This window comes from Rhinolophus ferrumequinum, chromosome 24, assembly GCF_004115265.2.
Source record: "Rhinolophus ferrumequinum isolate MPI-CBG mRhiFer1 chromosome 24, mRhiFer1_v1.p, whole genome shotgun sequence".
Taxonomy (NCBI): Eukaryota; Metazoa; Chordata; class Mammalia; order Chiroptera; family Rhinolophidae; genus Rhinolophus; species Rhinolophus ferrumequinum.
The window spans coordinates 38175264-38197194 of record NC_046307.1 but is presented as its reverse complement, the minus strand read 5'-3'; the positions used below and the strand labels follow the sequence as shown (position 1 = coordinate 38197194).

Sequence of the window (21931 nt, the reverse complement as noted above, 5' to 3'; positions counted from 1 at the left end):
TCCCATTCATCCATCCACTCACCCACCTGCCCACCCACCATCCCATTTATCCATCTACCAGCCGGCCCACTGGCCCATTCATTCATCCACTCAGCCATCTGTCTGTCTGCCACCCACTCTCCCATCTTGCCATTTACCCACCCTGCCATGCTCCCATTTATCCACCGGCTATTCTGTGCCAGGCTCCGTGGGGTTGACTGAAATGAATCAGACATGGGTTTAGCCTTTCGGAGCTCCCAGCCAGGTCAGAGCGAGAATCTGTGAATACAAATGACCATGGCACCAGGTGGTCTATGACGAAAGCCCTAACGTGGTGTGAGGAAATTCTAGTATAGGGGTGGGAAGGGGTCCTGGGAACATTTCATGGGGCAGGCTCTGTTTGAGTTAGACTTTGTAGGAAGCTTAAACACAGGTTACACACATAAAAAAAGGCATGGAAGTAGGAAGCAGGAGAACACAGGCTGTAGCATGGCGTGGACATGGGGAGGTCGTGGGATCCTGGAAAAGTAGACGGGGCAAAAAAGCCAGGGCTGCGTTGCTGGGCCAGGGAGTTTGGGCTTTATCGTGTCAGCAGCAGGGAGCCATTGAAGGGTCATCCTAGGAGTATTTCTGGTTGAGGGCGATGGAGGGAGAGGTGGGGAAGGAGGAGTGGCATACACAGCCTCTGGGGGGCCGGAGACCCCTGGAAATATTTATTCTTGTGGGCTACTGAGTGGAAAGAGCACCGGGCAGAGGGCCAATCCGAGTTTGAGTCCAGGCAGCCACTTCCCAGCTGCAGGACCTGGGACAGTTACCTCTACCTGGGCCTTCGTTCCCTCTTCAATAAAAGGAGGTGGCAGGACCTGTTCATACCTCATGCATTTGTGCTGGAGAAAGGTGGGGTGCTTGTTGTCCTACCTCAGGAGACCACAGGAGGCCACAGGTGGCCTTGCGGCAGCCCTGTTTTACCCTTAGGCCCATGGAAGGTGGGCCGGGGTGCATACACGGCTCCACTCCGTGACTGACTCCTTTCTGCTGGCCAGGGATGCTTTGGGAATCTGAGCCCAAGGCCACACTGGTCGCCAGGCTCTGTGTCTGCCACCCTCAGACCACTCTGCTGGAATTTACGTTGGGCCCTTCTCCTGCACGTAGCCAGTTCTGCTGTGACCTTGGTTCCCTCTGGGGCCAGATTTCCTCGCTGCTTCATAGAGTCCAAGCCTTTCCTGCAATTGGCAGCCGTCGTCACTGTGCAGGGACACACAGCTGTATGTTACGGGACACAGACCAAGCCCTTTCTTGATTCCAGTGGCCTGAACTGTATTTGACACAAGCCTGGCACAGCCGCCCAGAATCAGCAGGATGGGGAAATAGAAACCTTTAGCCTTGACTGCTCCATTCTTTGGCTCTGGCCCACTGACAGGTCAGCCGCGAGCCGTCCCTCACGCCCGCTGCCCAACCAGGTTGGGAGGAGACCTCACCAACAAGTGATCCCTGCCCGAGGTTCTACCCACTCTAGACAAAGAAATATCTGTTTCTGACGCTGGGTCTGGGACATGGGAGTGGGTTTCAGATGCTCCCTCACTGACCTCTGTGAGAATGCGTTTTCTGCCAGGTGCAGCCTGTGTGCAAAGCTGCCTACTAGAACTTTCTGTAGGGAGGGAATGTTCTGTGTGTGCTTGTTTCAGTACGGGAGCCACTAACCACACGTGGCTATTAAGCACCTGAAAGCTGTTTGGTGCCATCGGGATACTACAAATTTAATTTCATGTAATTTAAACAGCCACAGTGTGGCCGGTAGCTACCACAGTGGACTGCACAGCACAAAGTGGCTTCCTGAGAAGACAGACACGATCAGGATGAGGCGGTCGCTTTCTGGCACCAGCCCCCGTCTGTCCTCGCTGAGACCCTGTGGGCATTGCCAGGTGTCATGGGCTGAAATTTACTTCTATCACCACTTGTGTTTCTTAGGCTGTGTTTTCAACTTTTCCCTGTCCATAGGTGCACAGTTTTCCCAGTTATAACTTAGCTATAATTTTATTATCCTGCTTCGTTAACTTATTATTATGGCATAGTTATTTTATCTCATTCCTATATCATCTTCCTATTTATCATTTTAAAGAGTTGCTTAATATCCCACCAAGTTAATTCCACCATTGTCTTGCAGTGGAACATTAAGGTTATTTCCACTTTTTTGCTGTTATTTTGGACCAGTGTGAACATGATATTGGTACATTTCTTCAGTTGTCTTTTTCGGAATTATGTCCTGGCCTTAAAGTCTCAGGAAGGAGGGATAATAGTCTTAAAAGGTATTTTCAAAGCTCTTAAAACCTATTGCTAATTTTTGTCTTTACAAGATGGAATCTGTTTATTTTCTTGTCAGTGATGAGTACTCATTTTACCACCCGTTTTGTCATCAGCACTGGAGCTTGTCATTATTCCTTGTTTTGTTGATTGAAAAGTGTAAAATGATCCTCTCCACTTTTTTGGAAGAAGATTGTTTTGGTAGAAGACTCCCATAGTTTCTGTGCCTGCGGCCTGTTAGTGACCATTGTGGATTATCAGTCAGCCCCCCGCCCCCCCAGGGCTCAGTGAAGGGTGCTTTGTAGGTCACGTGCGCCTGGGAGTGAAGGTGGCCCTCGTTCCACACGCGTTGTGTGAATTACTTCCAGATATTTGCTGTTTGCTGGAACGCTCCCAGAGATGGGGAGCTGATTTCCTTTCTGGTGGTCAGTGGTACAAGTCCAGAAGGGAGTTCATTGGCTCTCAGAATTGAAAAGTCTAAGGTGGACCTGGCCTTCAGGAACAGCTGGTTCCAGGTGTCCACAGACCCTCAGCCTCTGCCCTCCTCTATTTGTGGGCCCTGCTTCCCTGGTCTTGGCCTCGTCCTCAGGCAGACTCTTAGAAGGAGTGACAAAATGCACTGAAGACCGTTCAGCTTTCCATTCTGCCAGTTTAGCAACCCTAGAGAAAGTAAAAGCCTTTAACAAAAAATCAAAACAAACCAAAAAGTCACTGAGGTACAACCCTTTTGGCCTGCCTTGGATCCCATAGGCGTGTCTGAACCACTGGCTGTGACAGAGGGTCAGGAGCGACTGGCTGGGCCTGGGCCAGGTGAGCTCAGCCCCTCATGAATCCCTTGCACTGAGTGAGGGAGAGGCGGTTCCTGAAGGAAACTGGAATTGTGAATCCTCGAGAAGCCTGGATGCTGCCCAGTTCCCCTGCTGCTGCTAAGATTCATCACCGGGCAGCTCCACCTGCTCCCAGGCCAGGAAAAGTTCCCTACGGGCCCTTTCGCTCTTGTGCTCTCACTCTGCCCGAGGCAGGCAGTCTTCTGTTCTGCAGGGAAGGAGCTGTCACAGATTGGACACTGATCACTGTTGCACCTTTTTCTGTTCCTCTTCTGCAGAGTGGGGGTTGGGGCGTAGGGGTTAGGAGTGGTGGCTAATGTTCTTTCTGGTCCCTGAGTTCTGTGATGTCAGCTTGTTCCCCGGAGGGGGAGGCAGGGCACACGGCGATCAGCCTGCAGCCAGGAGGGCAGGGGAGAGCCTGGGGGCTGTCCCCAACTGGCTGCCACTGTGCGATGTACTTTCAGGAAACCCATAGCCCCTGCCTGGGCCCCGTGGCTGGGGCAGGGCTCCCTTCTGGCAGGGAGGGCTGTCCCCACCTCCTCCAGGCTGGGCCCTGCGCCACACAAGGGAGAGGATTGTTCCCACAGAGGTGCCTGGGCCAGAAAACACAGTCCGCTGTGTGTCTGCTCTCCAGTCTGTGGGTTGAGGCGTTAGTCAAGGCCGGACAGCAGGGCTGGGGGAGAGCTCCCCGATCCTTCGCTGGACCCCAGCCCTGCCTCAGCCGGTGGGAGAAATGGACGTCAGAGGCCACAGAGAGCCACTTGTTCTTTGTGCAATTCCCTGCCTGTCACCTCCTACGGGTGCCCCTTCCACTTGGACCACCCTTAGCTTTCCGAGACCTACCCATTGCCTAAGATGCCCTCACGTCAGACCATGGAGACCTTGGGCCTCATTTCTCCACCCTTCTACTGTGCAGAGAGGGAAGGTGAGGCCCAGAGAGGACTTGTGCAGAATTTACAGGCACCTCTGGCAAAGCGGTCAGGAACATGGACTTTGAAGCCACACAAGCTGAATCCAACCCCCAGCCCTGTTATTTACTGGCTGTGTGACCTTGGGCAAGTGACTTGACCTTTCTGAGCATGAGTTTTCTTGCATATAAGACGGGGTTCTTAATAGTAGCAACTCCCAGGTGGGGATCAAATAGTGTCCTCTTGTGCCCTCTGTAGACTCTGCTGCTTCAGTTCTCGGCTCAGCTAGTTTCATTTTCAGGCTCTCCTTGGGGGCAGGATGGCCCACCAGCTCCAGGCCTGCCTCAGGCAGTGCTGAGGGCTAGAAGTACAGCAGGGTTTGGGGCCATCTCAGGGGTCTCAGTTGTTCTGTGGTTGCATTTCATTGGCTGAGTTGATCACGTCCCTATCCCTGAGCCAGTCACTGTGTTCTGATTGGCCAGGATGAGTCACCCACGTGTAGAGATGGGCTCCATTGCATGTTAGGGCCTGGGAATGAGGGTGGGTTAGTGCTGCTGCAGAAAAACCAGGGACGGGTGGATTATGTTATAGGGGAGCAGTGATTCTGACCCAAAAAGAGCCCTCTAGGCAGCAACTGTCGTGTTCACTAGAAAAGTGCCTTACACTGACGTGGGCTCAGTAAATAATGGTTGAATGAATGAATGGGGAATAAGATAATTCCTGGCAGCCTAGTGGAGTGAGGAGAACACTGGACTGGGTGTTATTAGATGACACAGGCCACAGTCCTGGGTGGTCCTGATACCTGTCTGGGCCTCAGTCTGCTCATCTGGGAAATGGGTGTGATGGCTAACACCTGCCTTAATGGCTTGAGGGCAGATTCAGTTCTGGCAGGTTCAGTAATTCACAGCTGTCAAGTGTGCTATTGGGTGTGATTGTCATTTGTCTTTAGCGAAGGGAGACTGAGCAGGGAACACTGGGTAGTCGCCAGAAGGACCTGTGGGGAAGTGATTCGGAGCTCAGGCAGGCTTACATTTGGCTCTCACCCCTTGCTGTGTGACTTGAAGCAAATCACTGTGCCTCTCTGAACCTCAGTTTCCTCATCTGTAAATTGGGAATGCTAGTATTTTCCCCCAAGGGCTGGATGGAAAATGAAGTGAGAAATTCCATTTAAGGCCTGCTCTACCCTGGCACACAGTGAGTGCTCATGTACTGTTAGCTGTTTTGTTTTGTTTTTAGCGTCAGCCATTATTACGCCCTCTGGGGCCTCATGGTGATGGATTGCTGCCTCAAGCAGGCTTTTAAAGAATTTAAGTTTGGCCAAGTCACCTTGTGTGCCACAATTGCTGCTAACCACTTTCGGGCAGGCGCTGGGCTCTGGGCTCTGTGAAATCTGAGCCAGGTGCTAGGCAATGCATGTACCTCCGTGTGGACACAGGAGCCCTGCTGGAGGCCCGGCCCTATGGGCAGTGCTGCCTTTCAGCGTGGTTGCAACCAGATTTTGTGCACCCCTGGAAAAACGGTCCCTGCCTGGGCCTCTCCCACCTCCAGGAGGAAACATCCCTTTTAAGGAAACCCTGGAAAAGGCGAGAGGCAGCCTTGTTCGCCAACTCTCAGGAGTGCAAGTGAGTGACAGTGACGGAGGGATGGCTTTCCCCAGCTCAGCCCAGCCCCTTGGCCCGGGCTGGGAGACCACGGTCAAGGCCACACACTAAGCCCTCCAGCTTCTCTGTGAAGGAGCAGAGTCTTTCCTGCTCTTCTGGGTTTGGAGAGGAGGTGGAGCTGAGGTGGTGAGTGTTGTACAGTCTGAAAGGATGTTTTGACGGTCCTCGGGTGCGACAAGAAAATCAGAAAGAAAGGAAAGGGCAGATGCATAATCTGTTTAGAGCAACAGTGAGGGGGTTGGGGGAGGAGCGAGAGAGAGCAGGCCTGACTGCCCAGTTGATGGGGTTTTAAGGTGTTCTGAACAAGCTTTCAAAACTGAGTGTAGGGGAAAGGACCCCACCCAGGTAGGGCCAAGTGAGCCGGGAGAATTTTAGGACAAGGGCTGACCCTGGGGAATGGCCTTCCCTGAACTGGGCTCCTGGGCCAGATGTGGATGGTTTCCTAGGCTCTGGACTCCGAGGGGACTGTGACGGAGGAAGAACGTGGACGTCAGGAGTAGGACGCCAGCATTCCAGAGCCCGCTTTGTCACCAGAGTTGCTGGGGGACTCTGCCTCAGCGTCCTCATCTGTGCATGAGATAAGAGCTGCTGCATAGTAGGCTGCTGAGGAGATAAGCACATGTTGCAGTGTAGACCAGTGTCCCATGCAGAGTGGGCCCATGAGAAATGTGGGACCCTGGGGACTTGGTGGCTCAGTGAACAGAAACCTTTCCCTACACAGAATAAATTTACAAACGAATGTAAAAATTGCCTACTGGCATCACTCCCTTCCAGAAGGCTCCCTGCTGAGGTTCAGGCCCGCCCTCCCTCTCCCCCAGTTCCCACTCAGCTCTCATAAACACCCTGTCTCCACACTGGCACCAGAGAGAGGGTGGGTCTCTCCCGCTGGACCTTGAGGTCCTTGAGGCCGGGAGGGTTTCTGTGTCTCCTGGTTGTGGGTGCCCTGTCCAGGGCTGGCCTGGGAGCACTGGTAAGTATCTGTTGGCATCTGGTCTTGGAGGCTTTGAGTTCTGGAGATGATAGGGAGACTTTGTACAGGAGTGGAACGTGCACAGAATCTTGGAAGTTAGAGGACCTGGATTTAAATTCTGGTGCCACTACCCTAGTTCCAGTCAGGTCGTCTCGCTAAGCCTGGACTTGCCTGTTCGTAGAAAGGGGACACTGAAGTGCTGGTTACCGCGGTCATGACATGAGGTGATGTGACTGCCCGTCGTCATCCGTGGGCAGTGAGGTGCGCAGGAGTGAATGGCCATGGGCGTTTCCAGCAGATCAGGTTGCAGAGTTGTCCTGGGAGGCGAGCGGTGTGTGCTGCTGTCCCCAGAGAGGTACCCGGTGGAGACCAGCACGGCTGCTCACGGAGTCCAGAGCAGCCTGTTTTCCTGTGCTTCCAATCCATTGCTGCCCAATGGCTCCAGATGCACGGCGTACTCTTAGGGCCCGTGTTGTAGGCAAGTGGGCTCTCTAAACTCCGGAACCCCGAGCAGCACGGTGGGTGACTGCTCCCAGCAGCCCAGGCGACTCACGGGACCACCTGAGGAAACTGGAGGTTCTGCTCCCTTTTCCCGGACACCAGCTCATCGTGGGTGGAATTGCTTGCACCACTCACACACTTATTTTTCTCCTGCTCTCAGTGTTTAAAATTGTTGTGAACTATGCAGACCATAAAATTGACCATTTTAGCCATTTCTAAGTGTACAATTCGGGGGCATTAAGTTAAGTACATTCACAATGTTGTGCAACCTCACGGTTCATTTCTAGAACTTTTTTTTCATCCTCAAACAAAAACTCTGTCCCCATGAAACACTGGCTGCCTATTCCCCTCCCCCCAGCCCATGGTAACCTCTGCTCCACTTTCTGTCTCCACGAATCTGATTCCTCTAGGGACCTCATGGACGTGGGATCATACAGTATTTGTCCTTTTGTGACTGGCTTGTGTCCCTTAGCATAATGTCCTCAGGTCCATCCGTGTTGTACCATGTGTCAGAATTCCATTCCTTTTTAAGGCTGAATGGTACGTTATTTCATTGAATGCACACACACAATTTGTCCATTCATCTGTTGATGGTCACCTGGCGTGGTTCCACCTTTTGGCTCTTGTGAGTAATGCTGCTGGGGGCACAGATATCTCTCAAATCCCTGCCTCCAGTTTTTGCATATATTCCTAGGAGTGGAAGTGCCGGCCACGTGGTAGGTCTGTTTCACCTTTTGAGGACACACCACGTTGTCGTCCACAGTGGCTGCACCTTTTCACGTTCCCACCAGCAGTGCACAAGGGTTCCAGTTTCTCCATGTCATCACCAACACTTATTTTCTGTGTTTTGAAACAATTATAGGCATCCTGGTAGGTGTGAAATTCTCTCATTCCCTTTTTGATCAAGTAAGAGAACGATGGTTATGCCTACCCTTCAGTGTAACTGGTGGGCACTTACTTAAGCCCCTTTTCTATTTTATTTATCGTGTATATGGAATGATACAAATAAATGCACGACACGTTCCTGTTAACATGTTTAAACAATACAGAGAGAAGGAAAGCGCTCTTTGAATCTCTCCCCGTCTCAGGCTGCTTCCCACCCTGCTGCCAGGCAGTCTTTTTCCAGACGTTTCCATGTATTTATGTACATGGGAGCATTTATGAAAGCGTCGTTCCCCCCACGCCCCCCCTCTTTTTTTTTGGTATAAAAGTGTCGTACCACTTTTATTGTTCAGTGACTTGGAGTTTTTACTGAACAACTCCACAGTCTTTCCACATTCATATTTGTTGAGCTGTGCCGTTCTTGTTATTTTCATTCATCTTATAGTATGGGTGTGTTGTACTTTTCCAAAATACGCACTATTATCAAACATAGAACATTCTTTCTCACGTGTGCTCCTCTGTGCTGACATGAGCCGCGCTGGCCATCGTCCAGAGCAGCATATGTCTGGCTTCAGCCTCGTTGTCCACGGCTGGACATCCGGCATCCGCTTCTACGAGGCTCTCTGTGCTCTTCCAGGGGGTGGCTTCCTGCCTGCACCCCTTGCTGACCTCTGTGTCCCCACTTCGCAGGCCAAGAACAAGGAGACAGGTGACTTGGCCGCTGCCAAAGTCATTGAGACCAAGAGTGAAGAAGAGCTGGAGGACTACATCGTGGAGATCGAGATTCTGGCCACCTGTGACCACCCGTACATCGTGAAGCTCCTGGGAGCCTACTACTACGATGGGAAGCTATGGGTAAGGGTGCCCCTCGCCCCGCCTGCCCCCTAGGCCCTCCTGGTCCCGGGCTGACGTCCTCAGCTTTTTCTCAGCATCTTCTTGGAGGGCAAGGGCTGGGGCAAGGAGAAGGTGAAGTAGCGGGGCTCCGGGTCTCTTGCCCTCTCCTTTCTGCAGAACCTCCCCACTTCTGGGGTTGGGGACAGTGGTTCAGAGCAGGAAGGAACCCTAAAGCTCTCCTGCCTGGCCTCGAATCCCAGTGCTGCTGCTTACAAGTTGGATAACCCTAGGCAAGGTCTCAGCCTCTCCGTGCCTCCGTCTCTCTGTCTGTAAGATGGGGATGATAATACAGCCTAGCTCATAGGGTTGTTACGGGGATTAAATGAGTTAATGCATGGAAGGTGCTTAGCAGAGTACCAGGCACGTGTCTGAGCTGGAAGGTGCTTAGCAGAGTACCTGGCACATGTCCGAGCTGGAAGGTGCTTAGCAGAGTACCTGGCACATGTCCGAGCTGGAAGGTGCTTAGCAGAGTACCTGGCACATGTCAGAGCGTGGTGAGTGTTGGCTGTTCTGTTATTTGCAGTAGTTGCAGTGACCACCACTGCAATGGCTACGACACGACACGGGGATTCCTTTCGCTGGGGGTTCTTTATCATCCCGCCACTCTCCGTCTGCAACCTCAGATTTTGATGTGCACAGTGCAAGTGCAGCTTCAAGCCCCACCTTCCAAACTCAGCATCACCCCTCAACTCCAGAGGCATCTGGAGTACCCCATTTTCATGGAATAAGCCTGCCCTGCAGAATATCTCCCCGTTGACGCTCTCCTAGTATGAATGCCTCTCAGTTTGTAAAACCCAAACTTTCCAGAAGGTTCGTGTCTCTCCAAACTTTTTTTCAGCCAATGTTTTATATGTAAAACCATACATTTGTATTCCGCAAACAGTACATTTGTAACAAAATGATGTGCGGGTGAAGTCTCAAGTGCATTCTGGATGCACTTCGAAAATGTGTCCAATCTGAAGTAGACATTTTGCAGAGGGAGCTGAGACTCGGGGTGGGCCTTCTGGAGTGGTGCGGGAGCTGGGAGCAGCCAGACTCAGGTCACTGTGCACAGCACGGTTATTGTTCACGATTGGGGGTTAGGAGGGGACGTTTGAAGCATTTTACCTCCTAGCATGCTCGTTTATTATGTATAGAGAGAGTGTTACTATGTTTTAGTTACAGTGTAGGGAATCAATGGGGAGTTTGGAGTTGACATGTGATACTCTATGTGGGATAAACTTCAACAGTGGTCTCCAAACTTGCCTTTGGTTTTCTGAGACAGCAGGATCCTTTTCTCAGATGAAACACAGATTTCTCTGGTAAGCCTCAGTAGTTCTGCTCCTAAAACTTAGGCATTCTGTGAGGGGGGAAAAACCAAGTAGGGGTCTATTTCCCATTATTTGAAGTAGAAAAATTATACGAATACACCAGCATTTTCTGTCCCAGAGTTGTCACTTTTGGCTGGTGTTTTCTCATCCGGAGCTGCTGCTACAGCCAAACCCGTTTCTCAACATCCTCTTTTGTAACGCCCCTACAGCCGACCATGTAGACCTCGAAAAGTGCCATCTCCTCATTTTGGGGACTTGGGTTTTAGACATTGTGAAGTCAAGGAAGGTGGCACTAGAACTGGGTGGATCAGGGGGGAGAGAGGGTTTCAAGCAGAGAGCACAGCGAGGTGTGAAAGGTACGGTAACGTGTTGGGAGGATGGGTCGATGAGGATTCAGGCAGCTCGTGGTGAAAGATGAGGGCAGTAAAGTGATGGGAGGCTGGGTTGTGCAGGGCCTTACCTGCCACGGCGAAGAGTTTGCACTTGGTCATTTAGATCGGTGGTTCTCAGAGTACAGTCCTTGGACCAGCAGCAGGACCTGGACCTTGTTAAAAATGCAGACTACCAGGCCCCAGCCCCGACCTGCTACATCAGAAACTCTGGGGTGGGGCCCAGCAGTCTGTTCTAAAGACCCTTCCAGGTGACTCCGATGCTTGTTTAAGTTGGAGAAATACTGTTTTAGGTAATGCTGGCAATTTCTCCAGGAGAGAGACACGTATTCTGTGTGTTAGAAAGAAATCATATTTGAGGGAGCAAGGGTTAAAAAGCATTGAGGAAGTGGTAAGAATAGACTAGGCCAGAAGCCAAAGGGTGTGATGTGGGAACATCATTTGTTCCGGAAAGGCTTCAGAGGAAGGAACATTTGAACTGGATCTTGAAGGATGCATAGGAGTTCTCCAGAGGGACTTGAGAAGGAAGGGCATTCTAAATAGAGGGACAGCGTGTGCAAGCGTGTGGAAGGGAGAAGTCTTGTTCTGAGACATAAGGTTGAAGGATGCACCGACGTTTTGGGGTTTCCTTCTATGTGATTGTTCTTGGACCCATCTCGTGGTCAGGCCCAGGGCTTCTGCGTGGCTCCGGGAGCCAGCTTTTCTGTGTGGATGTCTTTGACAAGACCAGTCCTGGGCCTGCAGTCTGCTCTCAGGGGCGGGGCTTTGGGATGAGCATCGGGCTGTTGCCCAAGTGTCCTGGGCTCTTTCCCCAGGCATCGTACCCAGGGACAGACCTTTGCCTCGGAAGGGGGGCATGGGTCATTTACCACACCACCCGCTTGCAATCTGACAAGATTAGCTCATTTTCTTCCAGAATTTGTAATCTTAGCAAAATCCTTCTAGTGGTTTCTTATGACCACTTACTTCTGCTTTTGAATATCAAATGGTATAAGTGTGTGTGGGAGGGAAACCAACCCAAATTTATCTATACCAGCACCACCCAATAGAAATATCATGTGAACTGCATATGTAATTGTAAGTTTCCTAATAGCTACATTAAAGACAGCAAAAACAAAAAAATGAAATGAATTTAAATAAGTTTACTTAACCTAGTCTATCAAAAATATTATCATTCTGATATGTAATCAGTATAAAATTGAGATGATTCTCTTTTTTTTCATTCTAAGCTTTCAAATCCATTGTGTGTTTTACATTTATAACGCATCTCAATGCAGCAGCTAAATTCTCTTCAGAAATCTATATTTAGATGTCATAAAATTTACAATTTATCATAAAATCGATCTATATTTAGATGTCATAGAATTTAACAAAATAGATTCCTATCCCAGTTTTCCTATCATTCGTAAATATTTCCCAATAACAGAATCTAGTGTGAGTTTTTAAATTTAAGTTAATTAAAAGTGAATACAATAGTAAATTTTCAACAGTAGGCACGTGGGGCTAGTGGATACTAGACAGTGCCTGCAGTGCTGCTGTGGACATACACACAGGCCCCCAAAAGGGAGTGCATGCAGGAAACCCTGCTTTGACCTCATGAATATCCTCTGGCTTATAAAAGCCCCTGCCCTCAACATTCCCCCTCCCCACCCCAGCCCTGAGCCAGATTTCGGTTTCTGGGAAGTCTTTGAGGGCTGGTCTCTTTTTCTACATGTATTATGAGAGTGAGAGAGAGAGTAGCATTTATGGGAAATGTGTAACAACCAACCCCCTGGGAAGAACAGCCCTGGTTTTGTGGCATCTGCCAGTTTGTGTGGTGTAAATATTCCTGCCACAGTCAGTTTCAAGGTACAGAGGTGATTTCACTGAGAGTTGGAAAGGGTGTGCAGTAGACCTCCATGATGGAGCACTTTGGCCCTACAGGTACAGTAGATGGAAATAACTTCAAGAATAGAGATAACAGTAGAATGTGGTAAAATAATTAGGAGAGTGATAAATGTTAAGTGTTTATCATCTTTGTTCTTAAAGCATTTTTAAAGCTAAAGGGTATATAATTTAGTGTTTAATAATGGTTGTGTTTGACAACCAGCTTACAAAAATTTCTGACAGTGTAACAGTCAGTTGTTACCAGACAGTGACAGCAGGCTCTGGCACACCCTGGAGCCAGACCACAGGAATGTTGACTGAACCACAGAGCGCTGTAGCTGGGTGTCACGCAGCTAACCACTCACTTGAAAGATGAGACAACTGTGGGCCAGAGAGGGTCTGGGATTTACCCAGGGTCACACAGCACATTAGTCGCAAGGCCAGACATACAGAAGTCCTCAACAACCATGGCAGAGGGACCTTACTCATGTCACACGGCCCAAAGGAAAGCCCTTCCATAGCTCTCTGTTGCCCTCAGAATATATTTGTTGACAAAAGATTGTCCAAACCTATAGAAAACATAAGAGTTTATCTGAGCCAAAATTTTGAGGACATGCCCGGAAGCAAAATCTCAACGGACTGAGAAAATGCTCTGGAGAATGGCAGTTCTACAGCTCGTTTTATACATTTAGAATCAAAGGAGAGAATGTTAAGGAAGGTACATGAAATCCATTGGTGGTAGATTCAGGGGATGGGAGAAAGCAAAGCAGGGAAATCTCTGGGATTGGATAAAAAGTGAAACAGAGAGACACACTCCTTTTACATTGGTGGGTGCAGGGTAGTGAATAACACTTATAGCACATAGAGATGGTATATAGGGGACAAGATAACGAGAGGTTCTGTGGTCTCCTGCTCTGGCGCCCTGGTTGTGCCTTTGAGCAGTCTAGAAGAGAAAATTACTCTGACATTTCGAAGGTATGTTATCCTAGGTGCATGAGAACAGTGGACAGGGCCCACTTAGGTAAAGACTGACCTTTGCTAAGGAAACTATGGGCCTGGGATGTGACTACGTGCTGTGACCTGCCCGGTTAGGAATTTATGATCAGACCATCCTGTGTGGTTACTTTTGGTCACTGAGCTCGTGAGGCCTGCCAAGTTGTCCCCTGAGCTTGTGAGGTCTAATCTGTTACAGCCACCACCCCCATCGTTCACATATTGTAGACCCATTGCCTGGTGAACAGGCTCATTAGAGGCTGCCGTCTGTCGATCCCTTCCCAGGCCTCTTCTCCGGCTCGTCTACACTGCTTGCGGGTGACATCTCTAGGTCTTTGCTCATCTAGTGCCTTGTTCCACACAGGTCCTTCGCATTGTGGTCTGCGGACTTCCTCCACGAGGCCTTTGAAATTCTTCTCTGGTACTTCCAGGGAAAAGTTACCTCCGTTTCCTCTTCTCTCTGCCGCATTTGTTTCTCTCATCCTACCTGTCTCATTTTAATGCAGTTATGTCTTGTAGAGAGGACCTGCCTTTATCCTGCCCAGGGCTGGTCCAGAGCAGGGGACGGAGGGAAGGTCCTGGTGGGTCCCCCAAGGCAGCTGAGGCTGTTTGGAGCCAGCCCTGGCCTGGGGGGACTGAAGTCAGTGGGGGACCTGCAGCCCACAGAGCGTGCCCTGAAACTGACATTGATTGGTCTTGCTTTTGACCCAAGCGATTCCCCAGCTATTGATAGCTTGCGGGGAGAATAGAAATTTTCCTGTTCTAAAGCGTTTGCTTTGTGCGGAACCAGGACGAGAAGTGAAGGTGGTTGTGGAGACCTTTTCTTGCAGACTGTGAGGATTTGGAAGTTCCTTCTGGTTGGGTCCTGACCCCTGGTCTTGCTCAGCCTCTTTGACAGGACAGCAAACCCTGATGTCTTACTCTGTTGCCTAGTCACCCAGGACTTCCGGCTCTTGTCTTTAGAAGCTTGGGTCATCTTTGGGACTTAGGGACCTGCAGCCCTATCAGACAGCTGCATTCTCTATTTATCCATATAAACAAGTGTCTGTTGAACTCCTTCCTTGTGCCAATCCCTGTTCCAGGCCGTGGGGATACAGAAATGACAAGACAGGCCGGGTCCTGGCCTCACTGGGCTCAAAGTCTAGTGGTAGAAGCGGACAACATGGAAGCAAATAAAGAAGTACGAGGACTTCAGCAATCGATAAATATGTAGGAAAAAAAATAAATGGGGAAATGTGATGTAGGTTTTTGGGGTAGGGGTCAGAAACAGGTGCTTTAAATAGGATGGATAGAGAAGATCTTTCTCATGAGGTGACATTTTTGCCAAGGCCCCTAGACAACATGGAGGGCAGATCTGCAAGAATTTAGGGGCAGCAAGTGCCAAGGAGAGAGAATAGGAAGTGCAAAGGCCCTGAGGCAGGACCAGACAGAAGCTGTTGTGGCTGGAGCAGGCAAAGCAAGAGAGACAGAGAAGGATAGGAAGGGAGGCCAGACTGTATGTGGCTTTGAGCACTTACTGCTGAGAACCTACTGTGTGCCGGGCTCTGTTCTAGGGGCTGAGGATTCAGCAGTGAATAAGAGGCACCGTCCTCGTGGAGCTTATCGTCTGCTGGGGCCGACAGCCAATAAATACGTAAGCACGTAACTCAGGTTATGAAAAGGACCAAGGTTGATATAAAGCTGGAGGTGTGGCCAAGGGACAGGACAAGTTGTCTTCGATGTGACCTTTGAGAGGAGCCAGTTGTTAACCTAAAAATAAAAAGCTAAAGTGAGAGACAACAAGACGTTATTTGAGATTAATGAATAGCTATTCGGGAAGCACTGATGCAGGCAGAAACCCAGTATTCCGATTACGGGGTGTAGGCAAGGGGTTTTTATGAGAAGGAAAGGGAAGTCATTACATGAATAGGAGGAAAGAATTTCTATAGGTGCTAAACAGCCACATTTTTCTTTAGCTATATATGGTGGTCTCATTCTCTAGAATGTCTTCATAGTCAGGAAATGTGCTTTCTTACTAGCTTTACAAACAGTGGTGTGGAATACAACATTGGTTTGGCCCAGTCCAAAGGTTATTCTGTCCCATTCAAACATTCCAGGGGTTTGAGTAGTCAGATGTACAAGGCCGTCCTCGCTCTATGTCAGCTCTTCACCCAGCAGAGGGAGAATCAAGGCTACAGCAAGTGCAAGGGCCCTGAGGGGAGAGCGAGCTTGCCGCGCTCAGAGACAGCAAAGGGCCAGGGTGCCTGGGTTGGGGTGGGAGGGGATGGGGTCCGAGAGCTGGGACCCCATTGTGATCTGGTTGTGGGTACTGTGAAACCTCGGGGGGTTTCCCGGGCAGTGTCTGCCCTGTCCCTCAGCCGTGAATCTGGTTAGTCTCAGAGTCCCTTTGATTCTTCTCCATGTGTGTCTCATGCATTTGTCCTCTTCTTCCCTGCTCTGCAGTGGGGGAACTCGCTCCAGTCCTGTCTCCTGGTGCAAGCATAGCTCTTAGCTAACCTCTGAGTCTCTATCTCTTTATCTCTAAAATGCGGATGATGATGAAACCTTTTTCTGTTGTAAGGACTCTGTGAGCCATACGGACGGTGTCTGGCTAAGTGGGTGCTTAGCTAACGCCATTGCCCATCTCTCCCTCCTCCTCCAGCCCTTCCTTTCCATTCCCATTATGCCCTTCGGCCTCCCGGTTTCCTGCAGACCCGGCTCTTCTGGCTTCTCTGCCTTTCACCTGGTGAACATTTCCTGTGACCGTGTCACCCCCAAACCATAAGAAAGGTGACATCCGGGGGGATGATGACAGCAGCCCTGAGTGCAGGACGGCCTTTCATGTGCACACAGCAGGCCTGGCTACCCTGGCCTGCCCTGGAGACTGGCACAGGGCAAGGTCAGATGTCCCTCTGCCCCCTGGGTTTTGTCTGGTCAGACTTTTGCAAGGAGTTTATCTGCCCAGGAGTCTCTTTGCTGACTACCAAACAAAGCAGTGATTCCTTTGCTTGGCGTGGAACGCCTCCAGTGTCGTGGTATATTCCTGGGGTCCCCCCGGACCCCAGGTGCGCATATCCTGTTCTTGGTGCTAAAGACCACAATATTTATTTATATGACACTCAGTAGGGCTGCCTCTTCCCGTCCTCTGCTACCTCTGTAATAGTTAATATATATATTGGAAGGTGACTCACTTTTTAGAAATTAAATACATCTATTTAAAGGGAAACTTTCGTCTCACTACCTTAAATGGAAAACTAGGACCCACTTGCCATAAATAGAACTAAAAGAAAATAAACCAGTTCTGTCAAGTTCTAGCATAATCCTTTTTGCCTGCCGAAGCCTTCAGCCTGGGCACCGTGCTCCCTGTTAAAAGAGAGGTTGTCACCAGGGGACTCTAGCACCCAGTGGCCTTGGAGGGTGAGAGACCTGAGGAGGGTCTGCTTTGCCCCCGATGCTGTGCGATGCTCCACGCTCAGCCCCATGTCTCAGGGCCGCCACTCGGGGCGGTGCCCCGGGTCGGGGGTGGGGACCTCCCTTGGCTGGAGTGTTTGGGCCTGGCCATGCCCTGTGAGGTCAGAGCTTGGGGGTGGTCCTCTTAGCGATGAGGTGGCCAGCCAGGCTCAGCGACTTGTTTAGGGTCACTCGGGGACAGGGACTGGGCTTGGACCCACCCCTGCTGGTCAGGAGACCAGTGGTCTTGTCCCCACAGCTCACTTCTCAGCTCCGGGGTTTTTGAACATTTTCAGGTGTGGAATCGTCTTCTGTTGAAATTTTCACAGAAGTCCTCATGGGCCACAGTGAGAGCTGCAGCTGTCCTAAGCTGGGGGTGCCAGGCCTCCCCTCCCAGCCTCAATCCCCCCACCCCCAAGGTGCCCAGAGCCCTCTTAGGCCCTGTGGATTCTGTTTGGGCTATACCAGGATTTGGGTTATTCTCTGTGAGGGGAGCTGTCCTGTGCGTTACCGGAATTTTAGCAGCATCCCTGCCTCTACCCCCCAGATGCCAGTAGAGGCCCCCAGAAACCCCCTCAAAATGTCTCCAGATGTTGCCAAGTGTCCCCTGGGGGGCAAAATCTTCCCTGGTTGCGAACCACAGGTCTCTACCACTCACGGCCTCTCGCTGTCAGGGGTGGGAGTGTGTCTCCCGTGGCAGGCAGGCTGTGAGCCACGGCCCCCATCTGTGGGGAACCTTAGAGCCAGTCACAGACCGATGACCTCGGGCCAGGTAGGTCTGACATTTTGTTTGGCATGCTGGGATGTTTTTAGAAATTGGTTGCTAGTGTTTTGTCAGAAGATGTCACATAAAATTCTGGCCTCCTGACTTTTTTTGAACAACCTGGAGATGGGCTTTCAAGGCTCCCTTTCTGCATGGCAGCAGTTGTCTCTGGCTGAGCGGGCATGTGACCTCCAGTTAGCTGCAGACCTCACCACTCCCTAAAGCATCCCCATGCTGAGGCTGAGGGCTGTCTGCCATGGGCGTGTGCTGCTGCTTTTGTTCACGTAGAGTGGAGAGGAAATATTTTCCGTCCCAGGTCTCTGTCAAAGCTGAAGAAAGTCAAGGTAACCAAGAGGACTGTGTTCCCGGAAAAGTGTGTGAGGGGGCATTTTTTTCATCTACGAGTTAGCTACCCAGATGCGGTGGGCGTGTAATCCAGGCTTCCTGGTCTAGGGAGTCCAAAAATAGGCTTGCGAGGGCTCTGTGAACTTCCTGTGCATGTATACCAAGCTGTGCGCGCTTGTGTGTGTGTGTGTGTGTGTGTGTCCCTGAACAAGTGACTGCGGGCCTCTCAGGGTGTGTCTTCTGGTCTGAAAGTGAACATTCTGCAAAGCGGAAGTGCAGGTCTCAGGGTTACAGCAGGCTGTGGGTGGGAGGGGCCTGCTATAAACACACGTCCACGTGACCACACATCACCGGCCAGGGTTTCTGTGGCTTGTTGCCTTGGGCTGGGAGGCCAGCTGTCGGTCACTGACATAATGCATCTCTGACCATAAAGAAGCCAGAACTGGAAAGAGACTGTGACGTTAGAAAGTAGCAGCACTGGATGCATCTTGGAAGTCGCTCAGTGTGGCAGCAGGAGCACGGGCTGCAGCCAGGACTCCCGAGATCTTTCTGGATCTGGGACTTACCTTGTGACCCTAGCCAGCCTCTGCCGCAGGCGCAGTGGACCCTCGTGGTGCAGCTGGTGTCCCCCAGCTGGGCACAGGTGGAGTCGCATAGATGTGGACGCACTGGCCCAGTAACCTGGGGTTTGCCTCGAATCCTGCTGTTGGAGTGGCCAGGCTGGGGTCTCTGTGTCACGTTCACAGGAGGTGGTTCTGGCCTAGCCACGTTCCCAGGCATGTCCACGTGGGCTTCGTGCGCCATCTGACCCTGTCCACCACTGTCATCTCCTCCAGGACTCCCTATATGCCCCTCACATCCCTGCTCACGCCTCCGCTTCCACACACATCCCACTCGCTCACCACCTAGGAGCAGGTCCTACCGTTACCCCCACTCTACAGGTGAGCATACTGAGGCTCAGATCTCTGAACTTGTCCCTGACGCGTTCTGTGAGTCACAAGAATTGGAATCCAGGTGTGTCTGACCCCCATGTTGAAAGCCTGTGTTCACCTTGGTTTACTCAGGTATATTGGTTCCTTGGCAGCCTGTGTCCCTCGGCTAGCAAGCCGAGGAAGGCTGGGCTGCTCGTAGGGATGTACTCCATGAACTCCCACCCTGCGCCATCTTCCTGCCTCTGCCTGCCGTGCCCGTCTCTCCACGTCGCCACCTCCTCCCCTTGTCAGAGCCTCGTTGTCCCTCGAGGACCATCTCAAATGCCACAAACCTTTAACAATTTTAGTTGAAAATGCTGTCTCCTTCCAGACGGGCTTCCAGTGGTGTGTGTGTTTCCTGTGACCCTGCTCACTCCTGGGCTGACAGATGTGTCTGTCTCCTGACCCTCCTCCTGGGGTCACGTCCGTCAGGCCTGCGGCATGGGGCCGGCTCATTCCTCTCTGTGTCCAGCACAGTTGGCCTTAGGGAATGCTCTCCGGACAGACGTGCTCTCTGGACAGACGTGCTCAAGTGGATCAAAAATGTGCACACACGGAACTGCCTGTGTCCACCCCTCAGGGGCCGAAAGTCCAGTTTGCATCTGCCCGGGGTCTGGTCCCAACCCTGCTCTTGGCGTCTCCTGGAAGGTGGTGTGGTGAGGTCGGAGTGATGGTGATCACCAGAATGATGACAGTGACCCTCATTTGTCACACTCTGGCTCGGTGGCAGGCACTGTGCTTGTTGTTTTCACAACGCTATCTCATTTAACCCCGAAAACCCCACCAGGGTAGGAATGTGTTGTCCCCATTTTACCGAGGAGGAAATGGAGGTTTACAGAGCTTAAACATGTTGCCCAAAGTCACCCAGGGGCAGCATTTGGGCTCAAGGTCAGGGGATGTTGACCCTGAAGCCAGTGCTTCTGACCTCTGGGCTAGACAGTACCAGAAGGAGTTAGGCACCCTGAATTTGAATCACCTCAGTGCCATGCAGAGATGCCCCGGGACTTGAGCCAGCGCACTGAGTAATTCCACCCAGAGATTGTGGCAAAGGGGCCAAACAGGCTCAGCGGCTCTCCAGCCGTCCCTTTGCCGTGGCAAGCTGCCTCCCCACCCAGGAGCCCCAAGGTCATCCAGGTGCCCTGCCTTCCATACGGGGCGCTCAGTTCACACAGCCTCAGGGGACCCTGAATTCCTTCCCCAGGCTTCTTGTGAATGGGGTAGGTGGGCGGGGGTGGAGGAACAAGGCCGGCGTTCCTGGGAGGCCTGTGGTGTGGGCCGCGCCACTCAAAGGCCATATTGTGTGGCCTGGAGCTCAGAGGTGCGGAGGTTCTGGGACTCCACCTCCAGCTGAGACGCTGCAGACATCTGTGTGTTGACTGTTGTGCTTTTTGGTGGCTGCCTTGGGACTCCTTTCTACAGGCTACTATTGAGTAGCCAGAAGCCTGTGTCTTCTGTGCAGAGGGGTGTCTCCATGCCTAGGGGACAGTGCCTCTCGGTGTGGAAGGGCTGGGGGGTCTGATTGCAGCACCTGTCATGCTTCCCCAGGAAGAAACAAGCCCAGCGAGGGAAAGGGGCTTGCCTGTGGCTGCACACTTCAGTGTCTGTGTCTTGGAGTCAGGCCGATCTGGGTTTATGCTTGGCTCTGTCACTTAGGAGCTGAGTGGCTTTGGGGAAACCGTTTCCCCACCAAACCTTGATTTTCCCCTCTGTAAAATAGGGATAAATATAACTGCTCAAGGAATACATAAAGGAATGCTTGTAGAACGTGCACAGTGCTGGTATGCATTAGTGCTCAGTGACGGAAACCGGCATTTTGACTCTTCGGTGGCAGAAGAGGGAGGGACTGGCTTGCTTTGTCTGGCTTGCTTTGCAGAATCTGACTGTTATCTATATTAGTCACCCTTTGGCTGGTTTGCCCTGATTTCTGGGCATCTTAAAGCCACTGAAATGTTTCATTCATATTCACTCCTCAAACCCTCACTGATTGTGTACCAGGGTCCAGGCTCTGCTAGTGGATGATATGAATGGACTTTTATAAATTGCCTACTCAATGATAAAGTGACTTCAGTCACCTTGAACCCTAAAATGTCAGTGTTGCAAATGACCTTACAGCTGTTGAAAGTTTCATTTTCCAGATGGGGAAACTAAGGCTCAAAGCAGGAAAGGGGTTACAACAGAAGGACCATGACAGATCTGGGACTGTGCCCAAACCTCCCAGCCGTGACTTACTTAATTTTACTTCCAGGAGTGTTGCCAGTATTTGTTTATTGAGCACCTCTGTGTACCCAGCAGCCCTGTTGGTGGCAGGAAAGGTTGTGGAGGTGAGGGGACCCAAGCCCGGAGCACTGTGTGGTCACCAGGACGTTGATGCCTCACCTCTGGCTTTGAACGTGCCTCAGTTGTCTCTGGGGACTGGCGGGCTGTGACATTGCTGACCCGATTCTGCCGCTTGTCTCTGCAGCCTGTGGACTGTAAAAGTTAATGTCTAAACCCTGTGGGTGGTCCAAGCCTGTTCTTATCTGGGCTGGGACATCCTGGCTCTCTTATCTCCTGGTGAGCAAGCACACTTGGTATGTGTACGCTGATCAGTGGGGCCCAGTGAGGGCTGAAGCAAGGAGGCAGAGGGGCCCTTTCTCCCACCCACCCAGGGGCTCTGTATGACTCAAGCTTTTTGTGGCTTCCTCCTTGAGGAACGTGTCAGGGAGGATGGGGGTCACTGGGTCTCTTCCATCGGGAAGGTGAATGGACTCCAGACTTGGCACCCAAATAGGCCCCAGTTCAGCCCCCAACGCTGCCACTTACTATTTCTGTGACCTTAATAATCTCCCTGGGCCTCGGTTTCCGCATCTGTAAAATGGGAACAGAGTATCATCAAATGCTGACAGTAACTGCTGACACTTATTGAGCATTTACTGACTGTGTGTCTGGGAATGTTCCAAGTG

General features: G+C 51.3%; 1 protein-coding gene across 2 annotated transcripts in view; it reads left to right on the top strand.

The window, feature by feature from the left end:
- The window catches only part of STK10 (serine/threonine kinase 10), an 88496-nt gene that overhangs the window by 11466 nt on the left and 55099 nt on the right, over window positions 1–21931 (top strand). For both annotated transcript variants that reach the window (XM_033096140.1, XM_033096141.1), the window contains exon 2: window positions 8720–8884. In XM_033096140.1, coding sequence (XP_032952031.1) covers window positions 8720–8884 — 165 coding nt within the window. The remainder of the gene's footprint in view (window positions 1–8719; window positions 8885–21931) is intronic.